Here is a 23,526-nt window from a genome sequence, read left to right on the forward strand (position 1 = left end):
GACCCAGAGGGAAGAAGCAGGAGACTGAACCAGAACAACCTGCTAGTGTTGTGGGTTCTCCTGCCGAGGCGGGGGATGGCTGTGGTTCACCACAGGGACGGAACACTGGCAACAGGGGTTCTGGGGGTGCTCCTTGGCGTGAGCCTTCACCGAGTCTGCCAATGGCCCCACCAGGGAGCCTGTAGCCTCCAGTGCTGGGCTGCCTCAGGCCAAAAAACTAACAGGGAGGGAAACCAGTCCCACCCATAAGCAGACAAGTAGATTAAAGTTTTACTGAGCTCGGCCCACCAGAGTAACACCCAGGTCTACCCACCACGAGGCCCTCCCATCAGAAAGCTTGCACAAGCCTCTTAGATAGCCTCATCTACCAGAGGGCAGACAGCAGAGGCAAGAAGAACTACAATCCTGCAGCCTGTGGAACGAAAACCACATTCACAGAAAGATAGACAAAATGAAAAGGCAGAGGGCTATGTACCAGATGAAGGAACATGATAAAATCCCAGAAAAACAACTAAATGAAGTGGAGATAGGCAACCTTCCAGAAAAAGAATGCAGAATAATGATAGTGAAGATGATCCAGGACCTCGAAAAAAGAATGGAGGCAAAGATCGAGAAGATTCAAGAAATGTTTAAAAAAGACCTAGAAGAAGTAAAGAACAAACAAACAGAGACGAACAATACAGTAACTGAAAAGAAAAATAGACTAGAAGGAATCCATAGCAGAATAACGGAAGCAGAAGAATGGATAAGTGACCTGGAAGACAGAATGGTGGAATTCATGCTGTGGAACAGAATAAAGAAAAAAGAACGAAAATAAGTGAAGACAGCCTAAGAGACCACTGGGACAACATTAAACACACCAACATTCGCATTATAGGGGCCCCAGAAGGAGAAGAGAGGGAGAAAGGACCCGAGAAAATATTTGAAGACATTATAATCAAAAACTTCCCTAACATGGGAAAGGAAATAGCCACCCAAGTCCAGGAAACGTAGAGAGTCCCAGGCAGGAAAAACCCAAAGAGAAACACACCGAGAAACATAGTAATCAAATTGACAAAACTTGACAAAGAAAAATTATTGAAAGCAACAAGGGAAAAATGACAAATAATATACAAGGGAACTCCCATAAGGTTAACAGTTCATTTCTCAGCAGAAACTCTAAAAGCCAGAAGGGAATGGCATGATATATTTAAAGTGATGAAAGGGAAGTACCGACAGCTAAGATTATTCTACCTGGCAAGGATCTCATTCAGATTCGACAGAGGAATCAAAAGCTTTACAGACAAGCAAAAGCTAAGAGAATTCAGTACCACCAAACCAGCTCTACAACAAATGCTACAGGAACTTCTCTAAGAGGGAAACACAAGAGAAGAAAAGGACCTACAAAACAAACCCAGAACAATTAACAAAAAGGCAATAGGAACATACATATCGAAAATTACCTTAAATGTAAGTGGATTAAATGTGCCAACCAAAAGACATAGACTGGCTGAATGGATACAAAAACAAGACCCGTATATATGCTGTCTACAAGAGACCCACTTCAGACCTAGGGACACATACAGACTGAAAGTGAGGGGATGGAAAAAAATTCTGTGCAAATGGATATCACAAGAAAGCTGGAATAGCAATACTCATACCAGATAAAAGAGACTTTAAAATAAAGAACGTTACGAGACAAGGAAGGACACTACATAATGATCAAGGGATCAATCCAAGAAGATATAACAATTATAAATATATATGCACCTAACATAGGAGCACCTCAATACATAAGGCAAATGCTAACAGCTATGAAAGAGGAAATCGAGAGTAGCACAGGAATACTAGGGGACTTTAACACCTCACTTACACCAAAGGACAGATCATCCAGAAAGAAAATTAATAAGGAAACACAGGCTTTAAATTACAAAATAGACCAGATGATTTAATTGATACTTATAGGACATTCCATCTGAAAACAGCAGATTACACTTTCTTCTCAGGTGCACACAGAACCTTATCCAGGATTGATCACATCTTGGGTCACTAATCAAGCCTCGGTAAATTTAAGAAAATTGAAATTGTATCAAGTATCTTTTCTGACCGCAACTCTATGAGATTAGAAATCAATCACAGGGAAAAAACCGTAAAAAACACAAACACATAGAGGCTAAACAATATGTTACTAAATAACCAAGAGATCACTGAAGAAATCAAAAAATACCTAGAGACAAAGGACAATGAAAACACGATGATCCAAAACCTATGGAATGCAGCAAAAGCAGTTCTAAGAGGGAAGCTGATAGCAAATACAATCCTACCTCAAGAAACAAAGAAAAAAAACTCAAACAATCTAACCTTACATCAAAAGGAACTAGAGAAAGAAGAACAAACAAAACCCAAAGTTAGCAGAAGGAAAGAAATCATAAAGACCAGAGCAGAAATAAATGAAATAGAAACAAAGAAAACAATAGCAAAGATCAATGAAACTAAAAGCTGGTTCCTTCAGAAGATAAACAAAATTGATAAACCATTAGCCAGACTCATCAAGAAAAAGAGGGAGAGGACTCAAATCAATAAAATAGAAATGAAAAAGGAGAAGTTACAACAGACACCGCAGAAATACAAAGCATCCTAAGAGACTACTACAAGCAACTCTATGCCAATAAAATGGACAACCTGGAAGAAATGGACAAATTTTTAGAAGGGTATAACCTTCCAAGACTGAACCAGGAAGAAACAAAAAATATGAACGGACCCATCAAAAGTAATGAAAATGAAACTGTGATTAAAACTCTTCCAACAAACAAAAGTCCAGGACCAGATGGCTTCACAGGTGAATTCTATCAAACATTTAGAGAAGAGATAACACCCATCCTTCTCAAACTCTTCCAAAAAATTGCAGAGGAAGGAACACTCCCAAACTGATTCTACGAGGCCACCATCCCCCTCATACCAAAACCAGACAGAGATACTGCAAAAAAACAAAATTACAGACCAGTATCACTGATGAATATAGATGCCAAAATCCTCAACAAAATACTAGCAAACAGAATCCAACAACACTTTAAAAGGGCCATACACCAATTTCAATTGGGATTTATCCCAGGGATGCAAGAATTCTTCAGTATACGTTAATCAATCAATGTGATACACCATAATAACAAATTGAAGTATAAAAACCATATGATAATCTCAATAGATGCAGAAAAAGCTTTGGAAAAAATTCAACACCCATTTATGATAAAAGCTCTCCAGAAAGTGGGCATAAAGGAAACCTACCTCAACATAATAAAGGCCATATACGACAAACCCACAGCAAGTATCATTCTCAACGGTGAAACACTGAAGGTGTTTCCTCTAAGATCAGGAACAAGACAAGGATATCCACTCTTGCCACTATTATTCAACATAGTTTTGGAAGTCTTAGCCACAGCAGTCAGAGAAAAAAGATAAATAAAAGGAATCCAAATTGGAAAAGAAGAACTAAAACTGTCACTGCAGATGACATGACACTATACATAAAGAATCCTAAAGATGCCACCAGAAAACTACTAGAGCTAATCAGTGAATTTGGTAAAGTTGCAGGATACAAAATTAATACACAGAAATCTCTTTCATTCCTATACACTAACAACCAAAGGTCAGAAAGAGACATTAAGGAAACAATCCCATTCACCATTGCAACAAAAAGAATAAAATACCTAGTAATAAACCTACCTAAAGAGGTAAAAGACCTGTACTCAGAAAACTATACGATACTGATGAAAGAAATCAAAGATGACACAAACAGATGGAGAGGAATACCATGTTCTTGGATTGAAAGAATCAATACTGAGAAATGACTATACTACCCAAAGCAATCTCCAGATTCAATGCAATCCCTATCAAATTATCAATGCCATTTTTTTACAGAACTAGAACAAAAAATCTTAAAATTTATATGGAGACACAAAAGACCCCAAATAGCCAAAGCAAGCTTTAGGGAAAAAAACGGAGGTGGAGGAATCAGGCTCCCTGACCTCAGACTATACTACAAAGCTACAGTAATAAAGACAATATGGTACTGGCACACACATAGAAATATAGATCAATGGAACAGGATAGAAAGTGTAGAGATAAACCCACAAACCTATGATCAATTAATCTATGACAAAGGTGGCAAGTATATACAATGGAGAAAAGACAGTTTCTTCAATAACTGTTGCTGGGAAAATGGACAGCTACATGGAAAAGAATTAAGTCAGAACACTCCCCAACACCATAAACAAAAATAAACTCAAAATGGATTAAAGACCTAAATATAAGACCGGACACTTTAAAACTCATAGAGGAAAACATAGAAAGAACACTGCTGGACATAAATCACAGCAAGATCTTTATTGACCCACCTCCTGGAGTAAAATGGAAATAAAAACAAATATAAACAAATGGGACCTAATGAAACTTAAAAGCTTTTGCACAGCAAAGGAAACTATAAACAAGGCAAAAAGACAACCTTCAGAATGGGAGATAATATTTGCAAATGAATCAACAGACAAAGGATTAATCTCCAAAATATATAAACAGCTCATGCAGCTCAATATTAAAGAAATATACAACCCAATCAAAAAATGGATAGGAGATCTAAATAGACATTTGTCCAAAGAAAACATACAGATGGCCAAGAGGCACGTGAAAAGCTGCTCAACATCACTAATTATTAGAGAAATGCAAATCAAAATTACAATGAGGTATCACCTCACACCAGTTAGAATAGGCATCATCAGAAAATATATAAACAACGAATGCTGGAGAGGGTGTGAAGAAAAGGGAACCCTCTTGCATTGTTGGTGGGAAAGTAAATTGATACAGCCCCTATGGAGAACAGTATGGAGGTTCCTTAAAAATCTAAATATAGAATTACCATATGACCCAGCAATTCCACTACTGGGCATATACCCCAAGAAAACCACAATTCAAAAACACACATGTTCATTGTTCATTGCAGCACTATTTACAATAGCCAGGTCATGGAAGCAACCTAAATGCCCATTGACGGACGAATGGATAAAGAAGTTGTGGTAAATATATACAATGGAATATTACTCAGCCACAAATAGGAACGAAACTGGGTCATTTGTAGAGACGTGGATGGAGCTAGAGACTGTCATACAGAGTGAAGCAATTCAGAAAGAGAAAAACAAATATCGTACATTAACACATATATATGGAATCTAGAAAAATGGTACAGATGAACTGCACTGCAAGGCAGAAATAGAGACACAGATGTAGAGAACAAACGTATGGAAACCAAGGGGGGAATGTGGGGGGATGAATTGGGAGATTGGGGTTGACATATATACACTAACATGTATGAAATAGCTAATAAGAACCTGCTGTATAAAAAATTTTTTTTAAACGGTGCATTTTGAAAAAACAAATAGAAACATTCATATGATCCATCAATATCACTTCAGGAATGTATCTTAAGGAGATGATTAGACAAGTTTGGAAATCTGTATGTAAAAGGATGTTCACTACAATGTTTTTTTATGATAGTAAAAAAAAAAGACAGAAAAAGCCTAAATGACCAACAATTGAGAAGTGCAGCTATTTAATGGAATATTATATTGTATGTAGCCACTTTAAAAAAAAAAAGACTAATAGGAATTTCACCTTTCTGAGGCTCAGTTTCTTCATTGGGATAGTGAATAATATACATCCTACCTCACAGGTTTACTGTAAGAATTAAGGAAGACTGAATATGTAAAATCCCCAGCCCAGGCATGGGACATAGGAATTACATAACAGAAATTTTTTTCCTTTCCCTTAGATGACATGAAGCCAACCACTGAAGCATATTCTTACTTTCATTTTTCCTATTGTCACCGGGAATGAAAGAAAACCAGATGTAAGGGTTTTCCCATCATCTGTCCTTCTTCATCCCCTTAATCAGTGTTATGTTAACAACTGTCATGTCACTTAACAAGTAGCTAATTATTTTCATACCACACTTGTGATTTTAAAGGCTCTTTTTTCCTTCAATTATACATTTTCCCAATTAAGTATTTAATGATGAACTTAGTGGAATCCAGAATTGCTGGCCTATCCAGAGAACTCACTTTGCTTGAATGCCAGTTACTCACATAATGCCATGTCAACCTGACTGATGATACCAGGCAATGGAAAGCACATCCACTAGTCTGCTCTTTCTTCTCATAACTTGCTACTTTCATAGCCTCATCCAAAATGCTTGTCAAGGTATTCCATATGATAACCACTGTGCAGTGTGTTCTTAGTCCTAAAAGGGCCAGATGCTTGGTCAAGAATCTACATTTAGTTCTGGTAGGCTGTCTTGGTCACATGTTACATACATATTGGAGCTCACAAGATAGGCCTACACCTAGATGTAAAGAATAAACTTGACAATTATTCATACCCCTTCATGAGACACTGGGGAATCAGAGAGATCCATGGGAATCTGACATTATCTGGTACAATGCTGCCCTGTCCAATACAGTAGCCACTAGCCACATGTGACTCACTGAGCATTTGAAATGTGACTAGCATGACTGAGAAACTGAGTTGTTAATTTTATTTTCTTTATATAGCTTGTCTCTACCATATTGGACAGCATAGATCTAGACAGAATAGTTTAATGGAAAGAATGTGGGATTTGAAGCTAAATAGATCCTCAGGTTTAAATCTTGTCAACTGTTAATTCCTAACTATATAGCTATAACTTTGATCATGTTCTTTATCTTGTTCAAACCTCAGTTGCGTGATTTGTAAAATGCGGTTAATACCAGAACCTCACAGGGTTGTTGTGATTAGAGAATGAATGTAAAACACCTAGCCCGGGGCTCATCACATGATAAGTCACCTTTAAATAATAGCTGTTTATCAAGCTCCCCATTTTCCATATGGAGAAACTGAAGCTCCAAAAGAAGTGTCTTGTCCACAGTTACAGAGCTAGTTGGAAGCACAGTCAGGAGCCAAATCCAGATTGTCTCACTTTTTTTGATAATGAGTTTTCCTATAGAGACGAATCCTCCTCACCCCTGAAGAGTGAAGGGTGGTGGCCCAAACAACTACTCAACTGCTATAAAAAATATCTTATACATGTAGAGAAAATGTACCTTTGTGAAGCCTATTTGTTCCTTCCGGAAATTTTCCAGGGGCTTGATCAGCAAATCACTAGCATTGTGTACCTAGAGAAAAAGAAAGAACACGCAAAATAACTTGTAGATTAGCAAGGTTCAGATTCAACATTCATCGTTACTAGGGTATTTCCTTGTAATACACCATCCTGCAAAATGTTAACTAGTTTGCTGGTTTGTTGGGTTTTGTTACTGTTTTTCCCATATTGGTCTTTTAAAAACAAATGCTTTGACGATTACCTTAAGTGAATACCATGGGAGACAGCACAGGGGAGCATTTTTCTCAAGGACAAGAGCCCTTCCTGTGGGGGAGAAGATGAGAGTGTGGGTTCTCCAGTCATAGAAACCAGGGTTCAAATTCCAGCTGTGCCACTTAAAGTAATTTGCCACTCCAAACCTTTGTCAAATAGGATCATCACAGCACCTATCTTGTAGACAAAGTACCTAGCACAGAGTAAACACTCATTGTGGAAACTGGGAAGGAGTCAGAGAAACCACCTGATCTCTTGAATTCTAAGATTCATATTTTAACATTTCTGAAATCACCATGCATCATAGTTTGTCAGTGTTTTCCCTTCTTAGCAGCACATAAAATAATGACTCATCTAACAATCAATGACATCTTGGATTTAATGAGGGAATTACTCCCTAACCCTGGAGCAGTTGAGTAACTGACCTAGCTTTATGCAAACTGGTTTATGAAGAAATGTTAAAGTGAACATTTCGCTTAAATTAACAAGGGTTTCAAAAAATCTTCTGGGTCCTTGCTACTCAAAATATGGCCCACTAACCAGCAGCAGCAGCATCACCTGGGATCTTGTTAGAAATGCAGAATCTCAGCCTCCACCCCAGACCTATCAAATAAGAATCCTTATTTTAACAAGGGCCCTAGGTAATTTGTGTGTACACTCAAGTTTTAAAAGCACTGTTCTAGCTTTTTGTTTAATTTGTTTTAAGTTGGAGCTATTGGTATAATTAGACATTTGGATTCATTTCCTTAACTACTCACCAAAACTTTATTCTGTCATTAAACATATAATGGCAAATTGGGATTAAGTTGATGCTTTCAAATCTTTCAATGTTTATGATGTATCTGGGAATTAATATAACTGTACATGGAAATCAAAATCTGTGAAAATCAGAGATAATATTAATACCAAAGTTGGAGAGGTGTGGAATCAAGTTTTAATTTGAAAAAATAAACTTTTTCTCCTAAAAAAATAATCAAATGCTGTGAGAGGAAATGAAAGAAGAAACATTAGGGGCATTTCTCTGTAACTTTACTGGTAGTCTGATCTGAGTTTTTAATCGATAAATATCCAGGGTCATGCCCAGAAACAGACACAGGAAGCCTGAAGTATATGTGGAAAAGAGAAGAGAAAGGGAATGGAAAATACATGAAAAGTCCAATTGCACCAAGTGCAAATCATTTCATGGGAGGCAAATGAGTTAGCAGGAATAGCATCAGGAAAAATCCCAGTATAAATTGTTTCCAGCCCTGCCCTGGTGTGTCATAAAACCAGAACATTTCCCTCAGAACTAGGAGTGTATTACAGCATCACAGAGAATACTGGACCAGGCCTTCTAACAACCTAACTGTAAGTTCAGAACCTGACAGGAACAGCCTGTCCAGGTACTAAAAATACTGGCATTAATATGGTGTTGGAAAAATAAAAATATCATATCCAAATTGAATCCCTTGCACAGTGGACAGGTAGAGATATACAAAGCTTTGTCTTCATGTAAACCTCTTGGGAGATTTCATCTATCCAATGCAACAAGTGGGGTTTGTTTCTTCAGAGGTGCAAATTAGCTGCACTTTAATTTGGACCCATTACAAGACAAGAAAATGAGGGACTGGCTTCGTTATCAGATGAGACAAAGTGTCAGTAAGACAAGATATGTCTTTATAACAAAAATAGAATAGAGAGTAGAAAGCCAGTTTTGACCAGTTCTGTATTCTCCAGAGTAAGAAGCAATTTTTAAACTACCAACAAAAAGCAACACAAATTGAGGCATTAATACATATTGTATCCAAGTCCTACAGGCACTTTGGACCACTTATTTTCTATCCAGGTATGATTCAACGTTCAACTAAATGGGCAAACTCTCATCCAATCAAAGCTCCATGATGTCAAAAATAGACACCAGTGACTATCCTTGATTGAAAACAATAATTATCTTACTAAAAGTACCAGCCTGTCTCCTTTGCCCAATACACTCTACATTTCCATGGATTGTGAATTATGTGATATCAACTTTGTGTACCCACCTGGAAATAAACTAAGTTATTGGTGTCATAGATTACATACAGGGAATAATTTTTCTTCTTTACTATTGTGGAAGTTTTAAAACATGGCCACAAATTCTATGATACTCCTCACATTGAGAAGGAAGGTCTCCATCCCCTCTACCTTGAATATGAATGGGTTTGTTACTGCTTTGAACAAACACAGTACAGCAGAAGGGATACTACATGACATCCCAGGCTAGGTCATAAAAGGCCAGTAACTTCCACCTGGTTCCCTTGGAACACTCCCCATGAGCCCTGAGCCACAATGTAAAAAGTTGGACTACCCTGGGACTACCAAGCTAGAGAGGCCAAATGTAGACATTCTCGTCAAAAGACCCGCTGAGCCCAGCCTTCCAGTCATCTCACTAAGGTGCCAGATATGTGAGTGAAGCTATTTTGGACTCTCCATATCACCCCACCTCCAAGGTGAATACCACCACATAGAGCAGAAGAATCTCTGAGCTGACCCCTGCATGAATTCCTGACCCACAAAACCATGAGATAAAATTAAATAGTTTTAGTTTAAGTCACCACGTTTTGGAATAGGGTGTTAAGTAGCAATAGGTAATTAGAAAAACTATTTCCAGTTTCACAAAGATAACACAAAAGTAGCCAATTGGGAAACATTGAGGAAGTTTGTCTTTGAATAAGAAGTGAACATGCCACTTCTAAAGAGAGTAATATGTGTCAAGCCTCTGTATGGATATTCAGCTGAGCCCTTGCATATGCAGGCACCCCAAGGATGGTACAGGTGCCAGTTTTTCATGTTCCGTGGGGGATTTTCTTGCATAAGTAAGTGTGCCAGTAACTTCTCACAGTGTTCATAAGGCTACTATTTTTACGTTTGGCCCTGTCCCAGTCTAGAAAAGTAGTACATGGTTCACTTAAATTGGAGTCGAGAGTTTTCCTTAATCGCATTGGCAATACTGCTCCCTGTCTCCTACAACACAAATAGATACTCTGAACCTTTTCCTCTCTTTAACATTCATTGGTTATTATACTAATTTCTGCCAGAACATAGAGCTAGAAATGTAGGGAAATGTCACACTGAGGATTGGCTCTTCTTTCTTTCCCATTCAGCTTTACCTTTAAACTCCTTAGAAATATAATAATTACTCAGAAAAGCCCTTTTAAGTAAACTTGGCCTTTATTCCCTTTCTGATCACTGCATTCATTTTGTGAGCTCTCTAGGACAAAAGCTCCTGCCTACTATATCACAGTAGAAGCCCCAGCATAAGTGACATTCTAAACACATTAGTGAGTTTATCTAAAATATGGTTCCGAATGAATAAAACCAAACTAGATAGGCCACTTACTAAAATAGAGATGGCATTCAATCCAGTAGTGAAGAATTGCTCAGGAATCTTTTATGGTTAACCAATTACCAAAAGAAGGCATTGAGGGTACACTGTTTTAGGTCATTCTTGGCAATCCTCAAAGAAAGACCTTACCATTGCCAACAGAGTCCCCTTCAGAGTTAGAAAGGCATCTAGGCAAGTCTCCTATCGTTAATCATACAGAAAGTCTGTTATCCAGACTTTTAAAGGTCACTTTCAGAGGTACTACAACCTCCCCCACTGTACTTTTTAAGAAATAAAAGCAGGGATGCTCCTCTTCATTTATTCCCTCCATAGTTTCCTCAACAATTTAAAATTCATTTATGAGAATGACTAGACATCTGCAGTTGTCACATGCTAGGGCTATGAACTTCCTTCATGTTCTACTAAAGCTTCTTTGGGCCTCTTTTTATAGAAATGATAAAAAGCTATTTAACATCTACCATATTGAGGTACAGGAGTCCTTCTACCACAGTTCCAGGAAATGAGAGAGGTGCAGTCAAGCAATGATTCCTGGCATGTTGTAAAAGGCCTTCATTGAGCCTAACCTACACAGCATTCCTGTAATTAAATGGGAAATGGGGAGCCAATACTCAAGACATGACTGAAGAATTGAGGGAACAAAAGGGCACAACATAATTAAAGACAGAAGAAAATGAGTCAGTCCTGTGGAAAACAGCCAGCAAGTATGGTGAGAAAAACATCTCAAAAGGTGAATCCTTCTTCAATATTTTAGAGTTTTGTAATTGGGTAAATAAAAGAGATCAAGAAACAACTAGGGCTGAAGAGTTGTACAGCTGACATTTCTAGTGGTATCTGAATGAAATAGGGGTGAATGCCTTTGAGATCAACATCGGTAGCAGTCCACAAACTCTTATGACAGAAGAAAATATTTAGTAGAGTGTGGATTAGCTAGTGGGGCATCTAACAGGCTCTGGGAAAACTACCCATATTGGCCTCTCTTAACTATCATTAGAAGCAAATCTCTTAAATGAAGAAAATTCCCAAGTCAAATTTCCACAAGCCAAATCTTGGGGGCAACAAAAGATAACTAGGAACATTTATATAATCAGTGCTTTTTGCTATTATAAAACCCTACCATATTCATTTTATCATTTGGAGTACTTACAACAAACTTGGAAGGTGGGAATTTTTTCTCATTCTACATATAAAGGGAGAGAGACTAGAAGAAATAAAGTGATTAGTGTGAAGTCACAAATAAGTTAGTGGCACAGCCACTATTAGCACCTAAAGATCTAATTTCCCAGATTTAAGGGCCCTACCTTCAATCCTAACTCTCTAGGAGCTGAGATGAAACGGTAGCAGTATTCTGAGAAGCCAGTACCACCCTGTTGAAAAGGAAGAGTGATTACAGATTAAAGAACTCTTGCTATTGGAATAAATGGGTTTAACAAAACTGAGCTGCCAATACAAAGTCATCCAACGAGAGAAAGGGAAGATAGACCACTTTGTTGTCCTTGTTTCCACTTGACCCACATGCTCCTAATAAAAATAAATATTGACCAACATAGGTACTTCTACATTTAAGTCTCAGCTCTGGTGTGTGGCCAAGGACCTTCATTTTTAACAATTTCCCAGGTGACACTGGTGGTACAGGTCTAGGGACCACACAAAAAGATTATTTATTCAACTGTTGAAATAGAGTTCACAAAAAAATATAAATACTTAAGAATAAATCTAACAAAATATCTATAAGATCATCATGAGGAAACTATAAAACTCTGATGAAAGAAATCAAAGAAGGTCTAAATAAATGGAGAGATAACCCATATTCATGAATAGTAAGACTTAATATTTTTAAGATGTCAGTTTGTCCCATCTATAGATTCAATGCAATTCCAATCAAAATTCAAGCAATTTGTTTTGTGGATATTGATAAACAGGTTCTGAAGTTCATAACCTACTTCAACACTTACTACAAAGTTACAGTAATCAAGATAGTGTGGTATTGGCCCTTAACATTTTCCACAGAACTAGAACAAATAATCCTAAAGTTTATATGGACCCACAAAAGACCCAGAATTGCCAAAGTAATCCTGAGGAAAAAGAACAAAGCTGGAGGTATAAACCATCCAGACTTCAGACAACATTACAAACCTACAGTAATCAAAGCACCATGGTATTGGCACAAAAGCAGATATATAGATCAATGGAAAAGAACAGAGAGCCCAGAAATAAATCCACAGACATATGGTCAATTAATCTATGACAAAGGATGCAAGAATATACAATGGAGAAAATACAGTCTCTTCAACAAGTGGTGTTGGGAAAACTGGACAGCTATGTAAATCAATTAAATTAGAACACTCCCTGACACCATATACAAAAATAAACACAAAGTGGTTTAAAGACCTAAATATAAGACATGGCACCATAAAATTTCCAGATGAGAACATAGGCAAAACATTCTTGGACATGAATCATAGCGATATTTTCGTAGATCAATCTCCCAAAGCAAAAGAAATAAAAGCAAAAATAAACAAATGGGATCTAAAGAAACGTAAAAGTTTTTGCACAGCAAAGGAAACCATTGGCAAAATGAAAAGACAACCTATGGAATAGCAGAAAATATTTGCAAACAATGTGACCAACAAGGAGTTAACATCCAAATTATACAAACAGCTCATACAACTTAATACAAAAAAAAAAATTAAAAACTGAACAAAAGACCTAAATAGACATTTCTCCAAAGACATACAGATGGCCAATAGTCACAAGAAGAGATGCTCAACATCACAAATTATTAGAGGTATGCAAATCAAAACCACAATGAGGTATCACCTCACACTGGTCAGAATGGCCATCATTAAAAAGTCTACAAATAATAAATGCTGGAGAGGATGTGAGAAAAGGGAACCCTCACACACTGTTGGTGGGAATGCAAATTGGTGCAGTCACCATGGAAAACAGTATGGAGGTTCCTTAAAAAACTAAAAATAGAGCTACCATAAGATCCAGCAATCACACTCCTGCGCATATATCCAGACAAAAATTAAGACTTTAATTTGAAAAGATACATGCACCCCAAGGTTCACAGCAGCACTATTTACAATAGCCAAGACATGAAAACAACCCAAGTGCACATCAACAGATGATGAAGATGTGATACATATATATATATATATATACACACATATCAATATATATACACACACACATATATTTAATATATAAACATACACATAATGGAATATTAATCAGCCATAAAAAAGAATGCAATATTGCCATTTGCAGCAACAGGGATGGACCTAGAGATTGTCATACTAAGTGAATTAAGTCAGACAGAGAAAGACAAATATCATATGATATCACTTACATGTGGAAGCTATAAAATAAGACAAATGAATCTATATACAAAATAGAAACAGACTCACAGACATAGAAAATAAACTTACAGTTACCAAAGGGGAATGGGAGTGGAGGAGGGATAAATTAGGAATATAGGATTAACAGATACAAGCTACTATATATACAATAGATAAGCAACAAGGATTTATTGTATAGCACAGGGAGCTATATGCAGCATCTTGTAATACCTGATAATGGAAAATAATTTGAAAATATATATATATATATATATATATATATATATATATATATATATACATGAATCACTTTACTGTTACACCTGAAACTAACAAAATATTTAAATCAACTATACTTCAATAATTTTTTAAATTTTGTAAAAAAAAATTCTGTAATATTGCTGAACAAATAGACAAACAGATCAATGGAACAGAATAGAGAGCCCAGATATAGATCCACACAAATATAGTCCATTGGTCTTTGCCAAAGAAGCAAAGGTAACTCAATGCAAAAAGGACACCCTTTTCAGAAATGGTGATGAAACAACCAGACATCCTCATGAAAAAAAAAAAAAAAAGAATCCAGAGACAATCCTTACACTTTCTCAAAAATTAGCTCAAAAGGGGTCATAGACCTAAAGGTATAACATAGAATTATAAAACTCCTAGAAGATAACATACGAGAAAATCTAAATGACCTTTGGTTTGGTGCTGATTTTTTAGATGCAACCCCAAAAGCACGATCTATGAAAGAAATGATAATCTGGAATTCATTAAAATTTAAAACTTCTGCTCCACAAAAGACATTGTTAAGAAAATGAAAAAATAAGCCACAGACTGGAAAATTCTTTGCAAAGCACATTTCTTTCTTTTTCATTTATTTATTTATTTTTTTTTTAATCAGTCATCAATTTTATACACATCACTGTATACATGTCAATCCCAATCGCCTAATTCAGCACACCACCATCCCCACCCCACTGCAGTTTTTCCCCCTTGGTGTCCATACGTTTGTTCTCTACATCTGTGTCTCAACTTCTGCCCTGCAACCCGGTTCATCTGGATCATTTTTCTAGGTTCCACATACATGCGTTAATATACGATATTTGTTTTTCTCTTTCTGACTTACTTCACTCTGTATGACAGTCTCTAGATCCATCCACGTCTCAACAAATGACTCAATTTCATTCCTTTTTATGGCTGAGTAATATTCCATTGTATATATGTACCACATCTTCTTTATCCATTCGTCTGTCGATGGGCATTTACGTTGCTTCCATGACCTGGCTATTGTAAATAGTGCTGCAATGAACATTGGGGTGCATGTGTCTTTTTGAATTATGGTTTTCTCTGGGAATATGCCCAGTAGTGGGACTGCTGGGTCATATGGTAATTCTATTTTTACTTTTTTAAGGAATCTCCATATTGCTCTCCATAGTGGCTGTATCGATTTACATTCCCACCAACAGTGCAAGAGGGTTCCCTTTTCTCTGCACCCTTTCCAGCATTTGTTGTTTGCAGATTTTCTGATGATGCCCATCCTAACTGGTGTGAGGTGATACCTCCTTGTACTTTTGATTTGCATTTCTCTAACAATTAGTGATGTTGAGCATCTTTTCATGTGCTTTGTGGCCTTCTGTATGTCTTCTTTGGAGAAAGGTCTATTTAGGTCTTCTGCCCATTTTTGGATTGGGGTGTTTGTTTCTTTAATATTGAGCTGAATGAGCTGTTTATATATTTTGGAGATTAACCCTTTGTCCGTTGATTCGTTTGCAAATATTTTCTCCCATTCTGAGGGTTGCCTTTTCATCTTGTTTATGGTTTCCTTTGCTGTGCAAAACCTTTGAAGTTTCATTAGGTCCCATTTGTTTATTTTTGATTTTATTTCCATTACTCTAGGAGGTGGATCAAAAAGGACCTTGTTGTGATTTATGTCAAAGAGTGTTCTTCCTATGTTTTCCTCTAAGAGTTTATGGTGTCCAGTCTTACATTTAGGTCTCTAATCCATTTTGAGTTTATTTTTGTGTATGGTGTTAGGGAGTATTCTAATTTCATTCTTTTACATGTAGCTGTCCAGTTTTCCCAGCACCACTTATTGAAGAGACTGTCTTTTCTCCATTGTATATCTTTGTCTCCTTTGTCATAGATTGGTTGACCATACATGCGTGGGTTTATCTCTGGGCTTTCTATCCTGTTCCATTGATCTATGTTTCTGTTTTTGTGCCAGTACCATATTGTCTTGATTACTGTAGCTTTGTAGTATAGTCTGAAGTCAGGCAGTCTGATTCCTCCAGCTCCGTTTTTTTCCCTCAGACTGCTTTGGCTAGGCGGGGTCTTTTGTGTCTCCATACAAATTTTAAGATGATTTCTTCTAGTTCCATAAAAAATGCCATTGGTAATTTGATAGGGATTGCATTGAATCTGTATATTGCTTTGGGTAGTATAGTCATTTTCACAATATTGATTCTTCCAATCCAAGAACATGGTATATCTCTCCATCTGTTGGTATCATCTTTCATTTCTTTCATCAGTGTCTTATAGTTTTCTGCATCCAGGTCTTTTGTCTCCCTAGGTAGGTTTATTCCTAGGTATTTTATTCTTTTTGTTGCAATGGTAAATGGGAGTGTTTCCATAATTTCTCTTTCAGATTTTTCATCATTAGTGTATGGGAATGCAAGGGATTTCTGTGCATTAATTTTGTATCCTGCAACTTTACCAAATTCATTAATTAGCTCTAGTACTTTTCTGGTGGCAGTTTTAGGATTCTCTATGTATAGTATCATATCATCTGCAAACAGTGACAGTTTTACTTCTTCTTTTCCAATTTGTATTCCTTTTCTTTCTTTATCTTCTCTGATTGCCGTGGCTAGGACTTCCAGAACTATGCTTAATAATAGTGGTGAGAGTGGACATCCTTGTCTTGTTCCTGATCTTAGAGGAAATGCTTTCAGTTTTTCACCATTGAGAATGATGTTTGCGGTGGGTTTATCATATATGGCCTTTATTATATTGAGGTAGGTTCCCTCTATGCCCACTTTCTGGAGAGTTTTTATCATAAATGGGTGTTCAATTTTGTCAAAAGCTTTTTCTGCATCTATTGAGATGATCATATGGTTTTTATTCGTCAATTTGTTAATATGGTGTATCACATTGATTGATTTGCATATATTGAAGAATCCTTGCATCCCTGGGATAAATCCCACTTGATCGTGGTGTATGATCCTTTTAATGTGTTGTTGGATTCTGTTTGCTAGTATTTTGTTGAGGATTTTTGCATCTATATTCATCAGTGATACTGGTCTGTAATTTTCTTTTTTTGTAGTGTCTTTGTCTGGTTTTGGTATCAGGGTGATGGTGGCCTCATAGAATGACTTTGGGAGTGTTCCTTCCTCTGCAATTTTTTGGAAGAGTTTGAGAAGGATGGGTGTTAGCTCTTCTCTAAATGTTTGATAGAATTCACCTGTGAAGCCATCTGGTCCTGGACTTTTGTTTGTTCGAAGATTTTAATCACAGTTTCAATTTCATTACTTGTGATTGGTCTGTTCATATTTTCTGTTTCTTCCTGGTTCAGTCTTGGAAGGTTATATCTTTCTAAGAATTTGTCCATTTCTTCCAGGTTGTCCATTTTATTGGCATAGAGTTGCTTGTAGTAGTCTCTTAGGATGCTTTGTATTTCTGCGGTGTCTGTTGTAACTTCTTTTTCATTTCTGATTTTATTGATTTGAGTCCTCTCCCTCTTTTCCTTGATGAGTCTAATGGCTTATCAATGTTGTTTATCTTCTCAAAGAACCAGCTTTTAATTTTATTGATCTTTGCTACTGTTTTCTTTGTTTGTATTTCATTTATTTCCGCTCTGATCTTTATGATTTCTTTCCTTCTGCTAACTTTGGGTTTTGTTTGTTCTTCTTTCTCTAGTTTCTTTAGGTGTAAAGTTAGATTGTTTACTTGAGATTTTTCTTGTTTCTTGAGGTAGGCTTGTCTAGCTATAAACTTCCCTCTTAGAACTGCTTTTGCTGCATCCCATAGGTTTTGGGTCGTCGTGTTTTCATTGTCATTTGTCTCTAGGTATTTTTTTATTTCCTCTTTGATTTCTTCAGTTATCTCTTGGTTATTTAGTAACGTGTTGTTTAGCCTCCATGTGTTTGTGTTTTTTACGTTTTTTCCCTGTAATTCATTTCTGATCTCATAGTGTTGTGGTCAGAAAAGATGCTTGATATGATTTCAATTTTCTTAAATTTACTGAGGCTTGATTTGTGACCCAAGATGTGATCTAATCTGGAGAATGTTCCGTGCGCACTTGAGAAGAAAGTGTAATCTGCTGTTTTGGGATGGAATGTCCTATAAATATCAATTAAAACTATCTGGTCTATTGTGTCATTTAAAGCTTCTGTTTCCTTATTTATTTTCATTTTGGATGATCTGTCCATTGGTGTAAGTGAGGTGTTAAAGTCCCCCACTATTATTGTGTTACTTCTCGATTTCCTCTTTTATAGCTGTTAGCAGTTACCTTATGTATTGAGGTGCTCCTATGTTGCATGCATATATATTTTTAATGGTTATATCTTCTTCTTGGATTGATCCCTTGATCATTATGTATTGTCCTTCCTTGTCTCTTGTAACATTCTTTATTTTAAAGTCTATTTTATCTGATATGAGTATAGCTACTCCAGCTTTCTTTTGATTTTCATTTGCATGGAATATCTTTCCATCCCCTCACTTTCAGTCTGTATGTGTCCCTAGGTCTAAAGTGGGTCTCTTGTAGACAGCATATATATGGGTCTTGTTTTTGTATCTATTCAGCAAGCCTGTGTCTTTTGGTTGGAGTATTTAATCTATTCACGTTTAAGGTAATTATCGATATGTATGTTCGTATGACCATTTTCTTAATTGTTTTGGGTTTGTTTTTGTAGGTCCTTTTCTTCTCTTGTGTTTCCCACTTAGAGAAGTTCCTTTAGCATTTGTTGTAGAGCTGGTTTGGTGGGGCTGAATTCTCTTAGCTTTTGCTTGTCTGTAAAGCTTTTGATTTCTCCATCAAATCTAAATGAGATCCTTGCTGGGTAGAGTAATCTTGGTTGTAGGTTCTTCCCTTTCATCACTTTAAGTATATCATGCCACTCCCTTCTGGCTTGCAGAGTTTCTGCTGAGAAATCAGCTGTTAACCTTATGGGAGTTCCCTTGCATGTTATTTGTCGTTTTTCCCTTGCTGCTTTCAATAATTTTTCTTTGTCTTTAATTTTTGTCAATTTGAATACTATGTGTCTCAGTGTGTTTCTCCTTGGGTTTATCCTGTATGGGACTCTCTGTGCTTCCTGGACTTCGGTGACTATTTCCTTTCCCATGATAGGGAAGTTTTCGACTACATTCTCTTCAAATATTTTCTCTGGTCCTTTGTCTCTCTCTTCTCCTTCTGGGACCCCTATAATGCGAATGTTGTTGTGTTTAATGTTGTCCCAGAGGTCTCTTAGGCTGTCTTCATTTCTTTTCATTCTTTTTTCTTTAGTCTGTTCCACAGCAGTGAATTCCACCATTCTGTCTTCCGGGTCACTTATCCGTTCTTCTGCCTCAGTTATTCTGCTATTGATTCCTTCTAGTGTAGTTTTCATTTCAGTTATTGTATTGGTCATCTCCGTTTGTTTGTTCTTTTATTCTTCTAGGTCTTTGCTAATCATTTCTTGCATCTTCTCAATCTTTGCCTCCGTTCTTATTCCAAGGTCCTGGATCATCTTCACTACCATTATTCTGCATTCTCTTTCTGGAAGGTTGCCTATCTCCACTTCATTTAGTTGTTTTTCTGGGGTTTTTTCTTGTTCCTTCATCTGGTATATAGCCCTCTGCCTTTTCATCTTGTCTATCTTTCTGTAAATGTGGTTTTTGTTCCACAGGCTGCAGGATTGTAGTTTTTCTTGCTTCTGCTGTCTGCCCTCTGGTGGTTGAGGCTATCTCAGAGGCTTGATGGGAGGCTCTGGTGCTGGGTAGAGCTGACTGTTGCTGTGGCCGCAAAGCACATTTCTGATAAAGGACTGGCATCCAAAATATACAAAGAAATCTTAAAACTGAACAATAAGAAAACAAACAAACCAATTAAAAACTAGGCAAAAGACCTGAACAGACACCTCACCAAAGATGATCTACAGGTGGCAAATAAGCATATGGAAAGATGTTCCAAATCAAATGTCATCAGGAAAACACAAATTACAACAGCAAAGATATACCATTACACATACATATTAAAATGGGTAAAATCCAAAACACAGCCAACATCAAATGCTGGTGAGCATGTGGAGAAAGAATAACTCATTCAAGGCTGGTGAGAATGCAAAATGGCAGTCACTTTGGAAGACAGTTTGGCAGTTTCTTACAAATCTAGAAATATCACACAATCTAGCAATTGGATTCCTTGGAAATTAATCAAAAGAGTTGAAAATTTACATCCACACAAAAATCTGCACACAAATGTGTATGGTAGGTTTTTCATAATTGCCAAAACTTGGGAGTAACCAAGATATCCTTCAATAGGTGTAGGGATGAACAAACTGTGGTACATCCATATGATGGAATATATATTATAATATATGCGTATATATTATTCAATGGCAAAATGAAATGAGCTATCAAGCCATGAAAAGACACAGAGGAACTTTAAATGCATATTGCTAAGTCAAAGGAGCCAATCTGAAAAGGCTATATACTGTATGACTCCAACTGTATGATATTCTAGAAGAGGCAAAACACAGTAAAAAGATCAGTGTTTGCCAGGGGTTTGGATGTCAGAGAAGGAAGGGGGAATCACAGGGGATTTTTAGGGCCATGAAAATATTCTTTATGATGAACCTTTGAAGGTGAATATATGTCATTAAGCATTTGTCAAAACCCATAAAATATTCAATAAAGAGTGAACCCTAATGTAACTATGGACTTAATAATATTGCGTTGATGTTGGTTCATTAACTGAAACAAATGTACCACACATGCAAGATAATAATAGAGGAAACTGTATGGGGAGGGGTGGGGGAAGAAAGGGAGTACAGTTTACCCTTGAACAGTGCAAAGGTCAAGGGCACTGACCCCCCCACACACACTGTGCAGTGAAAAGTCTGCATATAACTTTACAGTCAGTCTTTCAGTATCTGAGGTTCCACAACAATAGATTCAACTGAACTCAGATCATGTAGTACTGTAGTATTCGTTGAAAAGCACCCACATATAAGTGGACACACACAGATCAAACCTGTGTTGTTCAAAGGACAACTGTATATGAAATCTCTCTGCACTTTCCACTCAATTTTTCTGTAAAACGAACACTGCTCTAAATATTAAAGTCTATTAATATTAATAAATTAGACTTTAAATGTAAGGAAAAAAGTTTTCACATAGATTTAAATAAAGCAACCATATGTCAAATATAAAGCCCACATTATTAATTCTAAAAGCACATAAACACAATAATAAATAGATAATTTGTTTAAGAACACTAAAGACCACAATTTTTGTCAACATGTTCAACAGTCGAATTTAATGTCCTCTGAAATCTTATCTCACTGAAATGAATAGACTAATTTCCCTCTACCTAATGCTAAACTCTCAGGATGGGAACTTGAGATAGAATAACCAGATCGATTCCCTGTCTTTACAGTACCCAGGTAATGATGAGACAGAAACTGAAACAACATAGTGTCACTCCAACCAATGAGGACAAGAAAAATTCCCAAGATCAGAGATGATCTTGGTTCTAGGCCCAGTGTTAATGACCTACCATCATCATCCTCTCGTTTTCTACTTCGTTGAGCAATTCGGCAAATTCCTTGAAGGATTCGGCTGAAATGACAGAATAAAAGATAAACCAAATTAATCATGGTACTTAATAGGCAAGTGGGCAGAAATCTATGGGACAAGAGGTAGAGACCAGTGCCCCAAGACGATGTGGGCACTAGAGGAAGGTGTCAAATCTAAGGACAACAGAAGAAGGAGTTCAGTACCTGCTGCATATTTATTTCCTTTTTCTTCTTTTGTTTTTGTTCTTGTTTTTGTTTTGCTAATGCTCCTACCCCAATTTTTTTCCTCCAGTTGTACTGAGATATAATCAACATATAACACTGTATAAGTTTAAGGTGACTTTGGAAAACGCTAAAAAAAAAATAAATGAGCATAAGATTTTAAAAAAGTTAAACATAGAGTTACCACATGATTCAGCAATTCCATGCCTAGGTATATTCCTTAAAGAACTGAAAACATATCCACACAAACAATTATATACAAGTGTTGTTGACTGCATTATTCGTAATAGCCAGTAAATGGAAAGAATGAAAGTGTTCTTCAATCGCTGAATGGTTAAACAGTTGTGATACAGCTATACAATAGAACAATGTGTGGCAATGAAAAGAAACAAAGGATTGATACTCAGTACAACACAGAATAACTTTGAAAACATTATGCTCAGTGAAAGAAGCCAGTCACAAAAAGCCACATATTGTATGATTTTGTTTAAATGAAATGTCTAGACTAGGCAAATCCAGAGAGACAAGAAGTAAATCAAGTGGTTCACTGAATGTAGGGGGAAGGTAGGAATGGGGATTGATGCTAATGGGTTTGTGGTTTCTTTTGGGGGTGTGAAAATGATCTGGAATTGTATTGCAGCAATGCTTGCACAACTCTGTGAATATACTAAAAGCCACTGAGTTGCACACTTTTAAATGGTGCATTTTATGTGTAAATAATATCTCAATTTATAAAATAATGTAATCATTTAGCCAAAGCTCACTGAGAGGCATCCTTAGTATTGTTGAATTTTGAATTTTTTTACCTCATGAATAATGAAGCCTGATTCATTTTAAGATCCTAGATTCCGGTAGCAGCAGCTCCTCCCATCTCTGTTTGATCATCTATTCAGATGTTATTTAGTAACTTATTCTTTGGTTACCTCCACCTAGAGGTGTGGGCAGTGTGAGAGTGGCAAGACCTTAGCTCTGGCAGCAAGATGGATCTGAATTTGAAACCTAGTTCTGCCATTTATTTTCTGTGTGACCTTGAACACGTTGCTTAGCCTCTTCTGAGCCTTAGTTTTCTCCTATTCAAATTAGGGATAATTACATGTTCCTAACAAATTTATTGTGAGGATTAAACCCTGAGTCAAAAGGCTTATATTTCACGAAGTCAAACTTTTCCTTTAAATGTACCTATATTATGTGCACTTGTGACATTTCCTTTAGAGGCAAACTGATCTTCCCCGGAAAAGTGCCAGAATAACAAAAATATACCTCTGACTCCTTTTGTAGGATAAAGTATTTAGAGACAGGAGATCAGTGAATATTTTCATCTTTTCCTATTTACTCTTTCTGATTAGGGTATTTTTCTTCCTTATGCTGAGTTTGAGCTTTTAATTTGCCGTGTTTGCAACAGTGACTTTCCTGAGTGTGTGCAGCAACTTAATCCTCAGAAGAAAGAAATGC

The 23,526-nt window shown here is 36.7% G+C and overlaps 1 protein-coding gene across 5 annotated transcripts in view; it reads right to left on the reverse strand.

The window, feature by feature from the left end:
• The window catches only part of OPHN1 (oligophrenin 1), a 594,537-nt gene that overhangs the window by 340,958 nt on the left and 230,053 nt on the right, over positions 1 to 23,526 (reverse strand). For all 5 annotated transcript variants that reach the window (XM_057538773.1, XM_057538771.1, XM_057538772.1 and 2 more), the window contains 2 exons: positions 21,834 to 21,895; positions 7,104 to 7,175 (listed from right to left, as the gene is read on the reverse strand). In XM_057538773.1, the coding sequence (XP_057394756.1) occupies positions 7,104 to 7,175; positions 21,834 to 21,895 (134 nt within the window). The remainder of the gene's footprint in view (positions 1 to 7,103; positions 7,176 to 21,833; positions 21,896 to 23,526) is intronic.

This window comes from Balaenoptera acutorostrata, chromosome X (genome assembly GCF_949987535.1).
Source record: "Balaenoptera acutorostrata chromosome X, mBalAcu1.1, whole genome shotgun sequence".
Lineage (NCBI taxonomy): Eukaryota > Metazoa > Chordata > Mammalia > Artiodactyla > Balaenopteridae > Balaenoptera > Balaenoptera acutorostrata.